The sequence below is a fragment of the Sebastes umbrosus genome, chromosome 19, assembly GCF_015220745.1.
Source record: "Sebastes umbrosus isolate fSebUmb1 chromosome 19, fSebUmb1.pri, whole genome shotgun sequence".
Taxonomy (NCBI): domain Eukaryota; kingdom Metazoa; phylum Chordata; class Actinopteri; order Perciformes; family Sebastidae; genus Sebastes; species Sebastes umbrosus.
In genome coordinates, this window is record NC_051287.1 from 25,012,792 (window position 1) to 25,031,297 (window position 18,506).

The following is an 18,506-nucleotide window of genomic DNA, read 5'->3' on the forward strand; positions in this document are numbered from 1 at the left end:
TTTCCTTTTTGACTGAATCAGACAGTTTTATAGGGCTCTGAATGCAGGGTGCCTCCCGCCAAAGTGTGTTAATGTGTTTTCAGTAATTAGTCTGTTGTGACAGAGCATTTATGGGGGCTACACTTGCCCGTACGAGCACCTCGTTGTCTGTCTTTAATCCCCACGTTGTATGAAGGTCTCAAAGAGCTTGTTAAATGTTAGTATAGGATTCACTTTTCTTTAAGAGAGAACAGCAGGAGTCCATTTTAAACAGGTGTAAAACTGAAACTAACTGGCTTTAAGTCGCAGCTGCTTCTGCGTGACTACTTTTAGTCCATCTCATCATCTCAGCTTGAGACTAACCAAGAGAGGTGCACAAAATAGTTCTCCAACTTTTCTCTCTCTTTCTCTTTTCCTTTTTTTTTTACCCTCCCTCCGTCTCCCCAAACAACCCCTTTCGAGTTTCTTCGCCCCGGTCCCTTTATACCAAAAAAAAATCCACTCTAACACAACTAAAAATTCATTTTGTCTGACCTAAATCAGAGGGTGTCTGCGCCATGGGCTTATTACACAGTGCGCTTAAACTTGTGTTGTGGAGGAGGATGGGGTATTATTATCTTCCAGCTACCCACCCTGCTATAAAAACTAGTGGTGCGACATCTCCGCACAGCGCAGTGTGCTGCTGCCCTCCCTCCCTTCCTCTCACTCTCTCGCTCGTCCTACATGAGCCACACACAACAGTGAGCCTGACTCTTAACTCCACACTAGCCACTCTGCTACACAGACAGACCCAAGAATCACACTCTGCTCTCCTCTGTGTGCGCTGCTTTTTTTTTGCTTCTCTTCATTGGATATTCCTCCTCGGGTGTTTTTTTATGTGTTTTTTGTGAATGGGCATCCGTGGCCGGTGTGGGGAGCTTGTGAATGGACTGACTGCCCGGGCTGACTGATTGACAGACTGGCAAAGAGAAAGGCAGCTGTGTTTCAATTAAAAAAGGGCAATGCTGAGAGGTCAAGCAAGGAGCAACAGAGCCTCTTAGTAGTCTGGAAATATAAAGACACGTGAGGCGAATCGAGAAACTGAAGGCGCACGGTAGGTGATGGGTGCCGAAAGCTGAGGAATGCCGGGGAAACGTATCAAGACATGTGTGAATTTATGTGGAAGCCAGAGTTTTTTGTGGAGTGTGCACATGGGTGTGTGTGTCTGTGTCCGTAATAATTTGTCACATTGTTTCTGAGTGCGTACGCGTGTGAACAAGCTCGCACTTGTGTTACAGTGAGCACACGTGTCTTTAAAGAGTGTTTATACGAGTGCTGTAGCCTCTCCGCTCTACATCATAAAGGCCTGACGAGGTGCAAACAGGTCAATAAAGTCACTTAATGACTCGTGTAATTATTTAGGCTGTAGTGTAAATATTGTGCCGTAAAGATTCTGGAAATAGCGCCGAGCGTTTATAGCATCACAGCACGTCTTGGAAATGTCAAACATAGTAGTTTAAGTGGACTTAAGTATGTGTTTTGTCTCCAACGGTAATTACACATTGCACTTTTTTTTTTTTAGATATTCCATATCTATATGACATTCTCCTTTAAATCCAAAATAAACACTCAGGTAATTCATAAAGATAAAAGGGGATGTTTGTGAGTGGGGACAAAATAAAAACATGTTATGGATTTGAGGCTGAGCTGTAAATTACTGTTTACAACAAGCTTGTTGTCAGCCAGCTTATAGACCTCTTACCTCATGTAGTTAGAAAACGCCACGACTAGTATCACAGTTTAAAATTGTTTACCAGTTGTTTGTCGTTCACGTATTAAGATTTGTCTGTGCTCGCTGAATTAAAACAACTGTTAAAAATGACGGAAACAAAATGAAATACAGGCAATTCATCTGCGTATAAAATGTAAAATAAAAGGTATACTTCATGTGTGTCAGATACAGGAACATTTATTAAATCACTTTAAAAGATTACCTGCAGTTAAACACCTACTCAACAGGCTCACAAACTGTGACAGGAAATTCATTAGAGATCAATGTCATACCAATTACTGGTTTGCTTTAATCACACATTGTAACTCTGATTATATCTCATTAGCTGCAGTCAGTTTTTAACCTGCACCTGCCAGTGTGTAATAAACGCTTTTTCACTTTTGTTCACAGACCTTTTTTTTTTTTTTTTTTTTAAATCATTTTCAAAATGTTATTGTAATTCATGGACTCATTTTTGAATATCAGAAAAATAGAAACGAAGGATACGTTTTGACCAAGGCTTAATTATAAAACTGCAATAATATCCCTGCTTCAAAAAAAATATATTTTTCATTTTATATTGTACTATTCTGGAGTTCTTCTGTTCATTTGGGGGGGTCAAACAAAGACGCAGAGAAACATAAGGTGATGTAGAATAAAAATATGACTTGTCCGTTAGGTGGCAAATAATCTAGAAGCAACAATCTTAATCACTTAACCCGATATTCAGCAGCAAACCCGAAAACTTTTGTTTACTTTGGGGGGTGAGAGAGATAATGGTGTGTAGCTGTGGGCCCCCCTGAAGGCTCCAGAGATGACACTTAGTGCAAACGTGCTCTTTAAGGAGCCGAGCGACCTAAATTGGCCTCCAGATCTCTTAAGACCAGACTCAGTGTTTTTTTCAAATATTTCTATCACACATCTAATAAATACAAACTAAGTTGTAATTAAAGGAAGAAATTGCTGATTATTTGCTGAATATCTAATAATGAATTTATTGGTATACCTACATAAATCACATATATACTACATACATAAATCTCTGTTATTTAAAGTGAAGTTAATGTGCTAGATTTTAGGAAATGTGTTGAACTTGCAGGCTGATCTTTCTACCAAAAATGCTAAATAATATAAGTCAGTCTGCACTTACATTAATAATGTGAAATGACAGCACAGTCTTCAACAACATTTGTTTAATTGTGGGATAAATGTGCACCAAACTCTGTGTAAACTTCCCACAAATAAGTTTCAAGCAACTTTTAAGCAAAAGTTGTGCGGTTAAATGCTCAAATTAGGCCCCTGACATTTCATCATTATTGTAAAGATAAAAACATTTTGTGTAACTGGTATTATATACTGTTCGCCTGCTCGAGTTGACAGCAATTAAGATTTAGGAGAATTTAAAACCCCTATGCGGCCTATAGGCTCCAGACAATTGTCATTTAAAACTCCAACCAAGGGAGGTGTCTCCAGGAGAAACAGGTGCACTGGTGTGTTACTGGTGATAATGGACTCGCTCACACAGTAGGTCAAATGAATGTCTTCTCCTAATAAGGGCGGTGGATTTTGGCTGTCAATACTGTAAATGATTGGCTGTGCAATTGTCCGTGTGTGACAGTTGTTTAGCAGGTGTTTGCTATGGGCAGTTGGTGACAGGGGTAAACTTTGGCTGCTGGTGATTTAGCATGTGGGTCAGGTGGATGCGCCGGGCCTGACAGGGATAAACTAGGCTTTGGGTGTTGTAGCTTACAGGCCAAATGAGTGTCTGCCCGTGACAAGGGTTGAGATGGACATTAGCTGCTGATTTGTGGCCTGAGCGGTCAGGGCTGGGGACAAGTTAGCCGCTCGACTCTGGGCATAATGATGATACAGGGATGGGGAGAGGAGGAGGAGGAGGAGGAGGAGAGGAGGAAGAGGAGAATGATTAGGAAGAAGAGGTGGTGGTGGTGGTCAGAGCCCGGGAAAGCAGATGAAGTTCTCGGGAGAAAGACGACACTGAATGGAGGTGACACATAATTTGGGGTGGGAGTGCTGAGTTGAAAGTGTTGGTGACTAAGTGAGGCATGAGAGGAGACGTGGCCGGTACAGGCGGGCGGAAACAGAGACAGACAGACCGTCCATTAGAGGTCAGTTTAATAATTGAGCTGATACTGAGCTCCGTATGAATAGTTTTCACGCATGGAACTGAAATAAGTAAATTCATTCAGTGATGCTAAACGGAAATATGTAGCTACAGCAACAAAACATGACTTTCACTATTTATTGGGGCTGCCAATCGATTCAAATGATTAACCGCAAATTAATCAAACATATTTTTATCTCTTCAAAATGTACCTTAAAGGGAGATTTGTTAAGTATTTAATACTCTTATCAACATGTATGTATATATTTATTATTGGAAATAAATTAACAACACAAAACAATGACAAATATTGTCCCTCAGGTGCTGCAAACCCACTCACCAAATTTCGTGTAAGTTTGGAGCGTTATTGATCCTCCTTCCCAACATGCTAGTGTGACATGGTTATGACATGACATTAAAACTGAGCCCGCTACAACCTAAAAAATCTCAAGTTGCGTTAATGCGTTAAAGAAATTAGTGGCGTTAAAACAAGTTTGAGTTGACGCGTTATTATCGCGTTAACTTTGAGAGCCCTATTACTTATTCAAAAATTGACTTTTTAATCAATGAAGAAAAAGTTTCCTTCCATGACTTTACTGGAAGAGTAAAGAGCCAAATGATTTAAACAGTAATTATCAGAGTCCTTTCACAAGGCGTCCACACCCTGGCTGCCCTGATGGGGGGGGGGGGGGGGTGAAGGGGGGGGGGGGGGGGGGGGGGGGGGGGGGGGGGGGGGGGAGGTGTAAAGGGTTAAGGCTGTTGAAGGGCTGATGAAATGTCGCTCCAGGACCTTGCGGTGGGAACGCGGTGCCCTCCTCCCCTCCCTGTCTATGTGGCACATCCTCCTTAGATCCTCTCCACATTGTAATTAGGGGCCGGCCGCTAAGAGCTAGTGCTAGCTGGTGGCAGGCAAACAGTGGGAACGGGAGGGGAGTGGTGCTCGCCGGGGCACCAGGCGAACAAACAGCAACAGCAACACGTGTCTCATAGTTCCAGGAGTGGGTGGGATGGGTCAGGAGCAAAACGAATGACAGTGGGTTCGCCGAGCCCTCCCAGTCAGACTCTCTTTCTCTCTCTCTCTCTCTCTCTCTCTCTCCCTCTTATCCACTCACTGTTGTTCCAAGCTCTGCACTATTGTTTGCCTTGGCAGGCTGTTACAGGGAGGGGCCCCTCCGCTGGTGTTTGTGCAACCTGTTAGGGAACTTTTAGGGCCATCTGATCTCTCCCTTAGTCTCTCTCTGGTGATTCTCTCACCTTCTACCCAGGCTATTGCTTTTATGGACGCATGGCGTGAAGTATAATAGATATGTCTTTATAGGCGCACATTAATCTGAATCAGTGACAGAAGTTACCTGAGTCTAAAGCACAGGATTTGCACGACTACACTGTATGAAATTTAATACAGATAGAATTTAAAATATATAATTTTAATCAGCTGACAACTTCCTCTGTCGCTCTTTTGTTCCCATCGGGGTAGTTCGAGGTAGTTCTGTCTGTGGGCCTATATCCTATACCACCACCCCCTCTGTAGACATTTTAATTATGACCACACTGTCAATGGCATGAACATAGCAACAGTTACCTAGCAACAAGATCGACAAGAATAAACTATATACTATAAACTGTAAGATTGGTATCCAAGTTGTATACCTGCAGGTGAACTAAGGGATTTTCTGAGATTGTTTTTTTTTCCTCTCTGGTGTGATCCCCTCGCAGCACAAAAGCAAGATGCTCAGTGTGTGTGTGTGTGTGTGTGTGTGTGTGTGTGGCTTCAGCCCATTTAGAGCCAGTCAACAATGCAGCTGTGGTGAGCGGGGCCCCGCTTCAAAGTATTTATCTACACATGCCTCCACTGACCACCAAGTGTGGACGGCTAAGTTTAAGCTCTATTCATAGATGTGAATGAATGAGCGCCGTGCCAGAGGAAGTTTTATCACCGTGACTGTAAGCAACAGCGCAGTGAATCAACAGGTAGGAACTCTGTGGAGTGATGGTTTTAAAGAAAAGTGGACAGAGCCTCGTGCGCGCTTCGTAAACATCACGCTCCTACTGTAGTCAGCGTGCTGTAAATCAAAAGTGTGTAGAGGATAGACTGCACAAGTAAGCATTTTGACAGGATACAGTATCTAGAGTGCAATCTGACCTCTTTTGTCTTCACTTCTCACCACATCCCAATTACACTGCATTGTTCGGGGCGAAGGTATCGGCTTGCTTCTTGCTCATATCTGGCGGAGGCAGACAGAGAGGGATGGACACATTATCACAGAAACTCTCATCATCACAAACAGAAAACAATATTACTGCAAGAGAAGTCAACTAATGTCTTATCAAGATGATGGGCTTCCCTAACTCACACAACAACGCTCCTACAAGAAATCGTGATCGCACATTCAAGAATAAATATTACCCGATGTGATGAGACATGCTGTATTTACCACTTGTTGCCTTCGCTGCACAGATGGCACACAAACAAGCATGCCTACAGTATACTTTAATAAAGCGAGACTGTCACTCATTGTTGTTAACAATATCAGCTTCGGTTTAGAGCCTCCATCTATTCAAATATTTCTGAAAATCCTTCATCTACTGTAATGATTGGATGCTGCGTGCCCTCCTGTCGCACTCTTTTAATCAATGTTTTAGGATAATTTCATTATTTGCTTTAACGTCCCCTCATCACCGATCCCTGCTGCAAAATCAAGTGTCGCTTCATCGCCGTGATAACAAAAATGTTTACAATGCAGACATTGTTTGCAGAGGGAGCGAGAAACCGACTATGTTCAAATGAATCGCTGTATAACATTCTCCAGGTGTTTTCAGATTTCTCAAAGTCTCATCTGTCCATGCGGAACAAAAATCAGCTGCACGACAACTATTTTATTTGAATCCTTTCCTAAATTGTTTGTAATCCAAACCAAGACGATACCCTTGTGATATCATCTCTATTTGTTAATTAAGATTTATTTATTCAGGAAGTCTCATTGAGGTCAAAGTCTCTTTTACAAGAGACCTAAGGAAACAAATGTACAACATGAACCAATATTTTAAAGCTTTATTGTCAAGTATCATCTATATTAATTCTATTTTAACTATTTATTTTTTTCTTTCCCTTTTTTAAATGTATATTCTTTACAATATTCGTTACTATAATTATTATTATTATTATTCATTTATTTATTTTTTGTGTTGACCAGTCTCCCAGGGGTGTGGGGTGGTAGTGCTACAGATGTTGACATACTGTATAATTTACAATGTGTAAATGTTTGAAAACCCAATAATAACAATTGAATATCTATATTAATGTTATTTTAATTCTTTCATAATAGCACCGTCATACTTCGTTTGTGTGTTGTACTAAATGTTTTGTTTTTTTGAGGGGAGGGGGGACTAGGAAGTAGAGTCACAAGTCTGGAAATGTGTTAAAAATATGTTTTATTGTGTGGCGGGTTGAGTATTGCCGGATTAAAAAGTCTCGAAGGATTCTCAAAATAGCTTCAAAACTGTTCTAAGTGTAAAATGACCTTGCAGGCTTTTGAAAGATTACCAGGGGTTTATGGCATTACAGAGGCACGACACTAAAGACAAGACTATAAGTAAAAAAATAAATAAAGTGTGTGGATAAATGGAGGTTTTGGGAGCAAAATGTGTGTATTTTTTTGACCTTCTTATTTAAGTGTCACTAAACAGTTCATTGTTATTTCCTTCGATCTAGATAAGCAACAGGGAGGAGAATGGTTCATCACAGAGAAGAGGATCTGATCGGGATCCCCTTCCCGAACCACAGCAGTGACGTCCTCTGCAGCCTCAATGAGCAGCGTCGTGAAGGTCTGCTCTGCGATGTCATCCTCATCGTCCGCGACCAAGAGTACCGTACCCACCGCTCCGTTCTGGCTGCCTGCAGCCAGTACTTCAAGAAGCTCTTCACGGTCGCCACCGCTGACGGCGGGGACCACCATCACATGGCGGCCGTGTACGAAATCGACTTTGTGGCTCCGGAGCCTCTCACGGCCATCCTGGAGTTCGCCTACACCTCCACTCTGACCGTGACGGCGTCCAACGTCAAAGAGATCCTGAATGCGGCCCAGATGCTGGAGATTCCCTGCATCATCAACGTTTGCCTGGAGATCATGGACAGCGGGGGTGAAGGTGGTGGTGGAGGAGGAGGAGAAGGAGGGAGAGCGGAGGAGGGAGAAGAAGAAGAGGAGGATGCAGAGGAGGACGAGGAGGAGGAAGAGGAGGAGGACGAAGAGGAGGATGAGGGGTCAAGGAAGGACGAGCAGGAGGACGAGGAGGACAACGTCAGCGAGAGGTCGCTGCAGTCGTCGGAGAGCAGGGGGGAGCAGACGCCTCCGGGGACGGAGGACTCGCCGCCTCCCAGCACCTCCACGTACCACCAGCAGTTTGACCTGCACAGAGGGTCGTCACAGTCACAGTCTCCGGACGCCATGAGAGGAAAACAGGTAGTGTTTCGTTATTTCTACTACTAGTCTCGTATTTTCTGAAGTTCAAGAAGCTGATGATGCCGTCTTGTGTTGCAGGAGAGTATGGAGAGTCGGGCTCTGAAGGATTTCTCCATCGAGTCTCTTCTCCAGGAGGGTCTCTACCCCCGGATGTCAACACTGGACAGGAGGGCCAACTTCTCTCCTCTCCTCCCAGGCTTCTACCCCTCCATGTGGGCCGCAGAGTTCCCAGCCTTCCCCAAGCAGCTCCTGGACCCCAGCCACCACCAGCATCCCCACGCAGGAGCCTCGCCGCAAACCCGGCTGCCCCACGCCTTTCCCACCTCTACGCCGCTCGAGGCCTCCAGGCCCCTGGATCTAGCTGTGAAAAGAGAGATCATAAAGGAGGAGATGAAAGAGGAGATCCCGCTCAGTCTGCTCCACGGCAACTTCCTGAAGGAGTTTGTCAGCTCGGGCCTGGGCGGCAACATGAACGCTGGGTCGGCGCCGTCAGAAGGTCACGCTCTGGGTCCGATAAAGGACGAAGCCGACTTTCGGTCGTACCTGAGCTTCCTGAGCTCCGCGTCCCACCTGGGGGCGCTGTTCCCTCCCTGGCAGCTGGAGGAGGAGAGGAAGATGAAGCCCAAAGCGTCGCAGCAGTGTCCGATCTGCAACAAGGTCATCCAAGGAGCTGGGAAACTGCCGCGACACATGAGGACGCATACGGGGGAGAAACCGTACATGTGCACTATCTGTGAAGTACGATTCACCAGGTATGTGAGGCAGCACTTCTTTATCACATCATCATTACTTCACTATAAGTTAGGGGTGGGAGGACAAAAAAATCGATTCACCTATGTATCGCAATTTTATTTTATTTTTTACAATTCTGAAATACATTTTTTGATGCCAGAATCGATATATTTGCTTCATTTGACTTTATGCGGAGGTAGAAGGAAGTTAACGCTCTTATTGTTGTAGTCTGAGGAACGTGACGTCATATTCGTTCTGTATCTGTCACCAAAAAACAGTAGCCAGCCAAAATGACAAAGCAGAAAACGTCAGAGGGTCAGCGTGGATACGACCTCCACTCTCACATGTTAAATCCAGCTTGGTAATCACTACACATCCAGTAAAGGATGGAAACACTTTGGGTTTCACACATTGCAGGAAAAGCAGAGCTAGACGGCTAAAGCTGCATGCTAACTCTGTCACGGACAGGAAACGTTAAATTGCAGTAGCGTGCGGTCAAGCCAACCGTCGCTCTCGTCTCCGTGGTCAAATGGGCCGACACTACAACCGTAGAGCACCCACATACTGACATTTATGTTATATACATTCAAACGGCCCCGATGGAGCTGACCATGGATGGATAAAGAGAACGGAGCTGACGGGAGAGCTAGCGACGGACTTGGAGAAGTTAGAGGAAGTAGACACGTGTGACTACGTTTTCAAAATAAGATGTCAACAAAGGGAATTGTATATATAAAATACATATATGGAAATAAACATCTGTGACTACATACATGCTGAAAATCAAACATTTTGACTGCATTCATTTAGATATTTTCCAAACTAAAAGTCCCTAGAAGTGTATGATTAAATTTTTTCCCATGATCTAGTGTTAAAAAAAGTTAACAAAAATCTCAATAAATCATAATATCGAATCGCAATACATATTGAATTGGCACCTAAGTATCGTGATAGTATCAAATCGGTAGACTATCACTATAAGTGTCTCATATTAATACGTCACACAGAGATCATCTTCCTGTTCCTGTGCGTTTTGACTTCAAAGCACCAGGTTATGTAAAACAGCTGGGTTAACGGAAAAGTACCCCCATGCTCTTTTGACTGAGGTTAATCTGTTTTCACTAAATCAAAGAGCTTAAAGTGGAAAGCCCCCTCCGCTGGTTTCTTTGCATTAATGATCACCAACATCCTCCTGCTTTGGCATACTTTCCACCGGTATTTTGAGAGCAGAACTTTACTGTTAAATCATCTTTAGTGGCTTTTAAACTCACTTCAACTAAACAAGCTAGTAAAAGTACAAAGAAATGCAGTGTTGTAATTTATGCGTTAACCTTTCCACCCACAACACGCTGAATAAAACACATTGTGGTTTTGTTCTTTTCTCAGACAAGACAAACTCAAGATCCACATGAGGAAGCACACAGGTGAGCGCCCCTACATCTGCCTCCACTGCAACTCCAAGTTTGTCCACAACTACGACCTGAAGAACCACCTGCGCATCCACACGGGCGTCCGTCCGTACCAGTGCGAACACTGCTACAAGAGCTTCACGCGGTCTGACCACCTACATCGACACATCAAGAGGCAGAGCTGCCGCATCTCCCGCCCTCGGCGGGGACGCAAACCAGCTGCTTGGCGGTCCACGCCCGCCGGCAACTTCCTGTGCCCCCCCGCCGCGGCCACCAACAACCGGTTTGAGGAGAATGGGTTAAGCCCCGCATACCAGGGAGTCAAGAGTCACGGACTTGGGGAGATGCTCGGCAGCAGGGGTCTGGGATTTAAGAGCGGGGACGGCGCAGGCAGGGAGGAACGGCGAGCGGAGGGGAAGCGTGTCGCGGAGGAGGAGAAGGCCGGAGCAGGGAGGCAGAGGGGAGTGTTTGCCTTCGCCCTGGCTGGAGAAGAAGTGCTTACCCACTCTCCATTTTATGCTGCGACCTCTGACCCCTGGACCATGAGACTGGAGCGTGCTCCACCCATCCCTGAGCCGGCCAAATGAGCCGCGGTCTGTAGAAGAAAAAACAAAAAAGGACAAGAAAGAAAGTCTCTTTAATCTCTGTGTCTGTTCTGCTCCAGGAAGCTAAAGCACCTTTTGAAAAAGTGAAAGTGAGATCAATGAGAAGCCTGCTGATGTGGCGGTTAGTAAAACAGACTTTTTTTGTTTGGAAAACAATTTCACAGATGTCATGTTGAAGAATTGTTTACAAATATTTTGACAGCATTTAAAGAGGAGGCGATCAGTTTGACACTGCTAATGAGGAAAACATATCGGAATGCTGTTATATATATCATTTGCATTATTTATCTACAAGGTTGTCTAAAATACTATTAATTCAAAAACTACATAATTCTACGATGTCAAGATAAGATGAGGCTTTTATACTGAAAAGTATCCATATGCAAAGAAACTATAAATCTATAAATCAGAGCAGGACCTATTGCAATTGTTAAAATGTTGAATTGGTGACTATGATGAATGTAAAACAAATGATTACATGTACAAAAATAATCAAAAATGTATTATAGAAAAAGGTTATTATTACATTTCACGAAAGGGAAGTGGAGTAGACATAAATTAATAAAATCAAATTTAAATAAATAAGCCTTCATCCATAAAAATCACGAGTTTTATTGTGTTTAAGTGCTTTCAATAAAACAAACATTAAAATGGTTTATTACAGCAGGGCGTAGTCTGGCACATGTCCTGTACGTATGTTTCATCCTAACGTGGTTATTTAATGATATTCCAAAACAAAGGGAAGCCACTTGAAGTCTAACAAATCAGGATATTTGATAATGTGTTATTATCCTTTTCACTGCCTTGTTCTGATTTAAGCTCCTCGTCTGCACTATTGTACATAGACACAAACGTTTTGGCCATGGTGGTGTTAATTACGGTTGCGTTGCTGATGATGTAAAAAATATATATATATATTGATCTTTAAAAAGGCATCCATCCAAAGATGTGTACTTTGATATTTCACAGACTTGAATACGACTTTGTTTTAATGTGTCTTCAGAGGATGTATATTTCTGACTAATCGAACTGCCGCTTTAGCTAGATACAGTATGCTTGTGTTTTCTCTGCTGCAACAAATCAAGAGGGCTTAAGCCCCCGTTTTTTCATATAATGTTCATCTCTGATTTGTGTATAAAGAAGTTAAAACATGATTTGAATTGAAATGGGAAAGTATTTTCTTGCTATTTATGCATATTTAAATGAATGAGCCTTGGCTATATTTTGCAAATCTGTTTTATAAAGACACTAAATGTTGAACTTTGCTTTTCTTTGGGAGTGTTATTTTCGTACAATTACCAAGTTGTGTGTGTGTGTGAGTGTATGTTTGCATGTATTGTTCCATCTTTGTGAGGACCAATTTGAGATTTAGACCTCAGTGAGGACATTTTGGTCGCTCACATTGCTCGAGGGGAAGATTTGGTTTTCAGGTTAAGAGTTGGGTTAGGTATGGTTTAGGGTTAGGAGCGAGGGAATACATTGCTAGTGAGGAATCGGACAAGAGGATAAAATAGATTATATTTAGGGTTAGGGGTTACCATTTGCTTTATTTTCTTGGGACAAATTTTGTTGCGGCTCACATCAATCTGAGAGTCATTAATCGGGGTGTAAACCACAAGTTTCATCATGATACAATATTATATTGATTCTTTTAAAACAATATTTGCTGATATCACAAAGTCTTCCTCTATAAAATTTTGATTCGATTCAATTTAATTCAGGGGCCTGCGGTCGATATGAGACAATATCATGGGCCCATTTAACACAATCGGTTACATTTACATTTCTTATTTATTTATCAACTCACAAAAAACATCTAAAATATGATTTGACAAATTTATTACTGGGCTCTTCCAGACATTTAAATGAAAAACAATCTATTCTTTTTAATAAAAAAGAATAAAAATAGATCTCCTGTTGTTCACTATAAAGTGACACATTTCTCATATTTCTGTGCAAATGTTTTTTTTTATCAGTTAATAATTTCAGAATAAGGGCGTATCTTAAAGACGATGATTTGTATCGATGTTTTCACTCGCATCGATATATTGGATCGTGGATCATTAATCGATATATCAATCCAGATCAATGGATTGTTACGCCCCTGGTCATTAATATGTATTTATTGATTGAATGTTTATCTTTATAGGGATAGCATGGACCATGGCATTTATATCCCTGGATGGGTCTTTAAAATATACAAAACTCAACAAAACACAAATATTGATTCAATAACTAATAAATGTAATAATATAATAACTATAAAACTCAGCACTGCATTCATTCATGACTTAATGAATGATTTATTTATCTACGGTAGACAGTAGAAACTGCTCTTCTACAAAAACCCTCCATCACAAAATCAAACCAAATATGTAATTAAAATCCAAAGCAAAAAAAAGGTAACAAAGACAAAATAACAACAAACTTCAACCAAAACAAAGCAAAGAAAACAATAAATCAACAACAATAAAATGCCAATAATAACAACAAAAATAATAAGGAACAAAAAAAGGAAAAAAAAAAACTACAAGAAACAATCAACAACAACAAAACTACTATTGACAATAACAACAAAAACACCTTACCGCTACCACCAGAAACCCTGAGAGGAACCAACAAGTCACTGAGCACCTTGCTCATTTAGGTGTTTAATGGATGAATATTAGCAAATTAAATGAACATATCTAGTTTCTTAACAACCTATCAGTGGTAGGATCTTATTGGCTTCCTCTCCTACATTTTAATTAATTGCATGATTATATATCATCTCAAGAGGCGTGACTGCAGAAGATTTGTGTGACCAAGAAGTTACACAACAGCTTAAATGTTAAAGGGTGAGTAAAAATTGGCTTTTGTTAAAGTGGGCACACTACCTGCCACTATGCTGTACGTTGTACGTTGTTCACACCCACACAAATAAAGAGCACAGAAGGAGCCAGCTCCTCAGCTGGAGGCTAATAGGTAGGTATTATTTACAGTGATGTTAGGTCGCACCACAGCTGACGTCCCTGAAGTGCCTGAAAGGGTCAACTCTGCATTTGTGACACAAATAGTACGTATGAAAAAACACATTTGTCATTAATAATAATAATAATGATATGCAGGTAAAATGTTTGAGGATGAGGGATGCTAAATGGGTCACAGAATCAAATAAAACATAACTAACTGTCAAAGTTAACGCAATAATAATGTGTTAACACACATTAGTTTTAACTAATTTCTTTAACGCATTAACGTAACTTGCGATTTTTAGGTTGTAGCTCAGCTTTAAAGCGAGAGTGAAGATACTGGCATCATATGAAACTAGAAAACTTAAGGAATCCATTGGTACCAACCATCATGCTAGCTTGTTGCTAAGGAGGTTAAATAACGCTCCAAACCTCTGACCTCCAGATATGTGAATGTAAATGGGTTCTATGGGTACCCACGAGTAAGATTAATTTGTGATTAATCACGATTAACTATGGACAATCATGCGATTAATCGCAATTAAATTAATAGATTAATTGCCCTACTAATTATCCAATCCACTCTTACAGTGTCGGTATACACCAAGTCAATACGTTACAAAGGTCACTGTTACAAGGTGAGCAAAAGACTTTTAGGGAATAGAAAGATTCAAGCAAATTTGCATATTAGAAGACTACAACAGTATACTGTATGTGAGCTAGGGCTGGGTGATATGGCCAACATTTTCTATAATGACATATGTAATTTCATATCTCTATAACGATATATATCACAATATTTTCTGGTAATTCAATAAATAAATAGTCTAAACGAAATAACCACATGGTAAAGCCTATTTTGTATACTGCTGTGTGAATTAAAAAGAAAGACAACTTTATTTATCCCAAGAAGAATGAATTTTGCCGCTTTTATAACCATTTTAAGAGACATTATAGAGAAAACTAAAATAAAAAATCTAGGCCTAGCCTATATTGCAATAGAAACGATATATAAAAATATATACGATAGACATTTTTATATCGTTTTGACAATATATATCATATTACCCAGCCCTAATGGGAGCTATGTATGACTGATTACAGTAAACAGTATCAAAGACTGATACAATGCACTATTACACAATAAAGTTGAAGGATATTAGAACCAGGGTAAATAGTAAATAGTTCATCATAATCTTTCAATGGTACAGTAATGTATAAAGAGGTGTATTACTGGATCAATAAATAACTGAATAATACTCATGATCATGCTCATTCAGTCCTATCTGATCACATTAACTTTGATATTTTACAGCTCTAAGGATCGAATCTTGATAGTCTGATCGTTCACTGTGGTGTAGTTTTGTTATTGGCTGAGAGTTTATTTGTCTTCTAAGTGCATAATTATCACAAAGAGTTTTTTTTCTCCAGCATTTGGTAACAACACTCAACTTGTTTTCATGACTTAAAGTGCTAATTTCAGTGGCTGTGCTTCACTCTGTTTCTTTGCTCTGCTGACCTCTAGTGGAATATAAGTGGCACTATATGACCCTGTTTATATTCCCTTATATTGAAAAAATATCCTAAATGATGTGTTTATCTGAATATACACTCACATTTAATAAATAGACTAAATGTCTAAGAATGATGTTGACACAAATGCATATCTGAATATAAGATTAAAGCACATTCAAAACACTACTGCTGTTGACTTTTTTTTTTTAAGCATTATAAATACTTTTCCACCCAGTGGCTCATTAAAGTAATAAACTCTCACTGACTCTTTGAAACATCCCTTCCATCCTTATGCGTCTTTATCCCTCTTGATGGCGCCAAAGATTTACATTTGACTCCTACAGAATGACTTCAGAACCATCACGGTGAAATACAGTTGCCTTTGGAAGTCATTTCATTATTAAGAATTCATAAGTAGCATCCAAAAAATGAGTCACAAAAATATGTTTTGCATTGGATGATGTGATTCTTTCTTTTCTTATTTTTAAAATCCTGGTAGTAAATAATAGAAAGATAAATTGGGGACATAAAATAAAGAGACTTGTGGCGGGAGCTTTTTTTAGGACACACATACAGAACAAACCACATCCTTTCATGTGGGGGGGGAGATGGTCTGCAGCAGCTGCTGCCTTTCATTTCTCTGCACAGTTTATTGATGTGATGAATGCCGTGATGAACTTGTGCACCTACATTAATGGGGTGAGAAGTGACTCATGAAATGTCACAGGAAGTAATAGCTTAAAAGGGAATTTCTTTTAAATTAATTCAAACTCTTGTAGCAGAATTTCTTTCTGTGATAACTTGTTAGGCTGTCAGACACCAAAATGTTACTTTAAATGGGTCTGAAGCCATATTGGATATACTTTTATGCAATTTGATGTCACTAAGTCAGTGTCCCTTCACTTAAACTTGTATAACTAACACTAACAGTAGTATTAATGCTTCGATAAACTGCTGACAGGAAAACGTGTTCACAAATCCAAAAGCACTGACTTGTGGTCCAGGTGATGCCCAAAATTTATTTTGGGAAAGGTTCACTTAATTCTCTCATATCACCGTAAGTACCATTATGCCTCTATCGTAAGTTTATGTTCCTCTTTGGCTGCCTATAACTTTTATTGTTTGTGTTCAACTGTTAGATTGCAAATATTTTTGATATAAAGCCTTAAGGCTAGCCTAATGGTTTCCTGTGCAGTTTTCTTGTAAACAAACAGAAGTTATGTGTACATTCATTGCCACTCTCACCAAAATGCAATGTGTGTATCCTTGGGGGTCTAAAAAAACAAATGATTTCCCTTCCTAATAAAACATTATCATAGCCAATCTTTTTTTACATTTTGAACATTTTAAATCCTCCAGTTTGCATCCATGTTTACTAGCTTGCAGTCTTCTTCTTCACTGCTTTTGTTGGCACATTACTTATTACTTATATTGGTGCGTTGCCGTTACCGCCACCTGTGTGAATCCTTGTGCACGAGACAAGCAAAATGGGAACTTGTACATAAACTGCTCAACAGTGCTACTAGAGATAAAAAAAAAAAAAACACCACAGGTTACTTAATCAAATAAGGCAAACTAAAAAAATGCAAAGGAAAACCTACTGAAATTAGGAATCTAGTGAAATTGATTAATTAAGGTTTTAGAATTAAGCCACGATTAATTTGATTAATTACACCTATGATTTATACTGTGCCATGCCAAAAGGCCCGTCGTGTCTAGAAGGTAAGCAGCAAATTTCAAAATCTGATCTGAGATCTGCAAAAACTTGCAAAGACTCTCGCTAGACTCGCTGCACGACAACCTACCCTAACCTTAACTATTCGAGATCAATGCCTAACCTTAACCACCTCGCAAGAGTTTTCCCAACTTGCGGGTTCCCTTCTAGACACTACCCCGAAAGGCCTGTCTTATTCCATATTTGTTCCTCTCTTTCTCTGTGCTTGACATGAATATCAAAATAAATATTAAGCTAAAGAATAATATTTAGATAACTGGTGAGAAATCAGGTCTTGCGTTATCTAATTATTTTGTCTTTGTCTAATGTGTACACTGAGCCACTACACGTTGCTGTGGTTAAAACTGTTGTTGTCTGACCACAACTACATAAAATGGCATTCCTGTGAACTGCGTCTGGTGGTCTCCGTCGTCAGTTAGAGCATGCAGTAACTGACAGTTAGCTGTGGAAAATTTACAACCACTAGACAAAGTGTAGAATGTGTGTGTGGGCACATGACTTCCTGAACCCCGACCCTCCAGAGGTGCGACTTCCTGACCCATTAACCTGCAGTCCTGTCTGGGTTCCTCTCTCTGTTTCTACTTAGTCACGACCCTGAAGGTCCTCTAAGGCCCATGTTGGTACACACAACAGTCCTGGCTGTGTCTGCTTGCTTGTGTGCGTGTGCGTGTGTGTGTGTGTGTGTGTTAGGCTTGCACACACACAAAGCATTTCTAATGGGACATCCTCTGAGGAAGCTGTGTGACAATGAAGCTACACAATGCAGCTAGAAGTTGGACCAGAGGGACTGTTGGCGGTAACACGGTCTGATGTTCTCTGTGGGGTTTCTGAGGGGCCGGCAAGGAAACACCTTCAAAACAAAAGGCCTTGGAAAAGCAACAGTTCGTCTGTGACAAGATCTCAAACACAGGGAACAATATGTATGACATAATTAGAAAGTAGCAGACTGACATCCATGTCAGCAGCTCCAAATTTACTGAGTGCTCCAGATATTTCAGTGCTGATGGAAGACTTCATCACAGTATTGTTAGTATTTAAAGAATTTATTTGTATGGAATCATACAGTGGTTATATAAAAAGAGGTCACCAGTGATGTTGATAAGTTTTCAATGTAGTGAGTCCCCACAGGTGGTCATTTGAGTGGGTCCCCAATTAAATGTGTGTTTTTTTTGACAAATTGTAGTGTTAAACTTGTGTTTGAAGTATATGGTTATAAATATGCATCTCATCTTGCGCAACACAGCGCGT

General features: G+C 40.7%; 1 protein-coding gene and 1 long non-coding RNA gene across 6 annotated transcripts in view; one reads left to right on the forward strand and one right to left on the reverse strand.

Annotated features, from left to right (window-relative positions):
* The window catches only part of LOC119477874 (zinc finger and BTB domain-containing protein 7C), a 25,233-nt gene extending 12,916 nt beyond the window's left edge, over positions 1-12,317 (forward strand). For 2 of the 4 annotated variants that reach the window (XM_037752076.1, XM_037752077.1), the window contains exons 2-4: positions 7,564-8,311; positions 8,390-9,063; positions 10,430-12,317. In XM_037752076.1, coding sequence (XP_037608004.1) covers positions 7,583-8,311; positions 8,390-9,063; positions 10,430-11,039 — 2,013 coding nt within the window. In that variant the 5' untranslated portion in view covers positions 7,564-7,582 and the 3' untranslated portion in view covers positions 11,040-12,317. Of the gene's footprint in view, positions 1-640; positions 1,073-6,095; positions 8,312-8,389; positions 9,064-10,429 lie in introns of those variants that run through there. The other 2 variants (XM_037752075.1, XM_037752074.1) reach the window with 2 other exon arrangements.
* Positions 8,535-18,506, reverse strand: part of LOC119477884 — a 24,955-nt gene continuing 14,983 nt past the window's right edge. Inside the window, exons 2-3 of one of the 2 annotated variants that reach the window (XR_005204338.1) lie at positions 10,955-11,047; positions 8,535-8,672 (exon numbers count right to left, since the gene is read on the reverse strand). This is a non-coding gene — a long non-coding RNA (uncharacterized LOC119477884). Of the gene's footprint in view, positions 8,673-8,772; positions 8,909-10,954; positions 11,048-18,506 lie in introns of those variants that run through there. The other variant, XR_005204339.1, reaches the window with a different exon arrangement.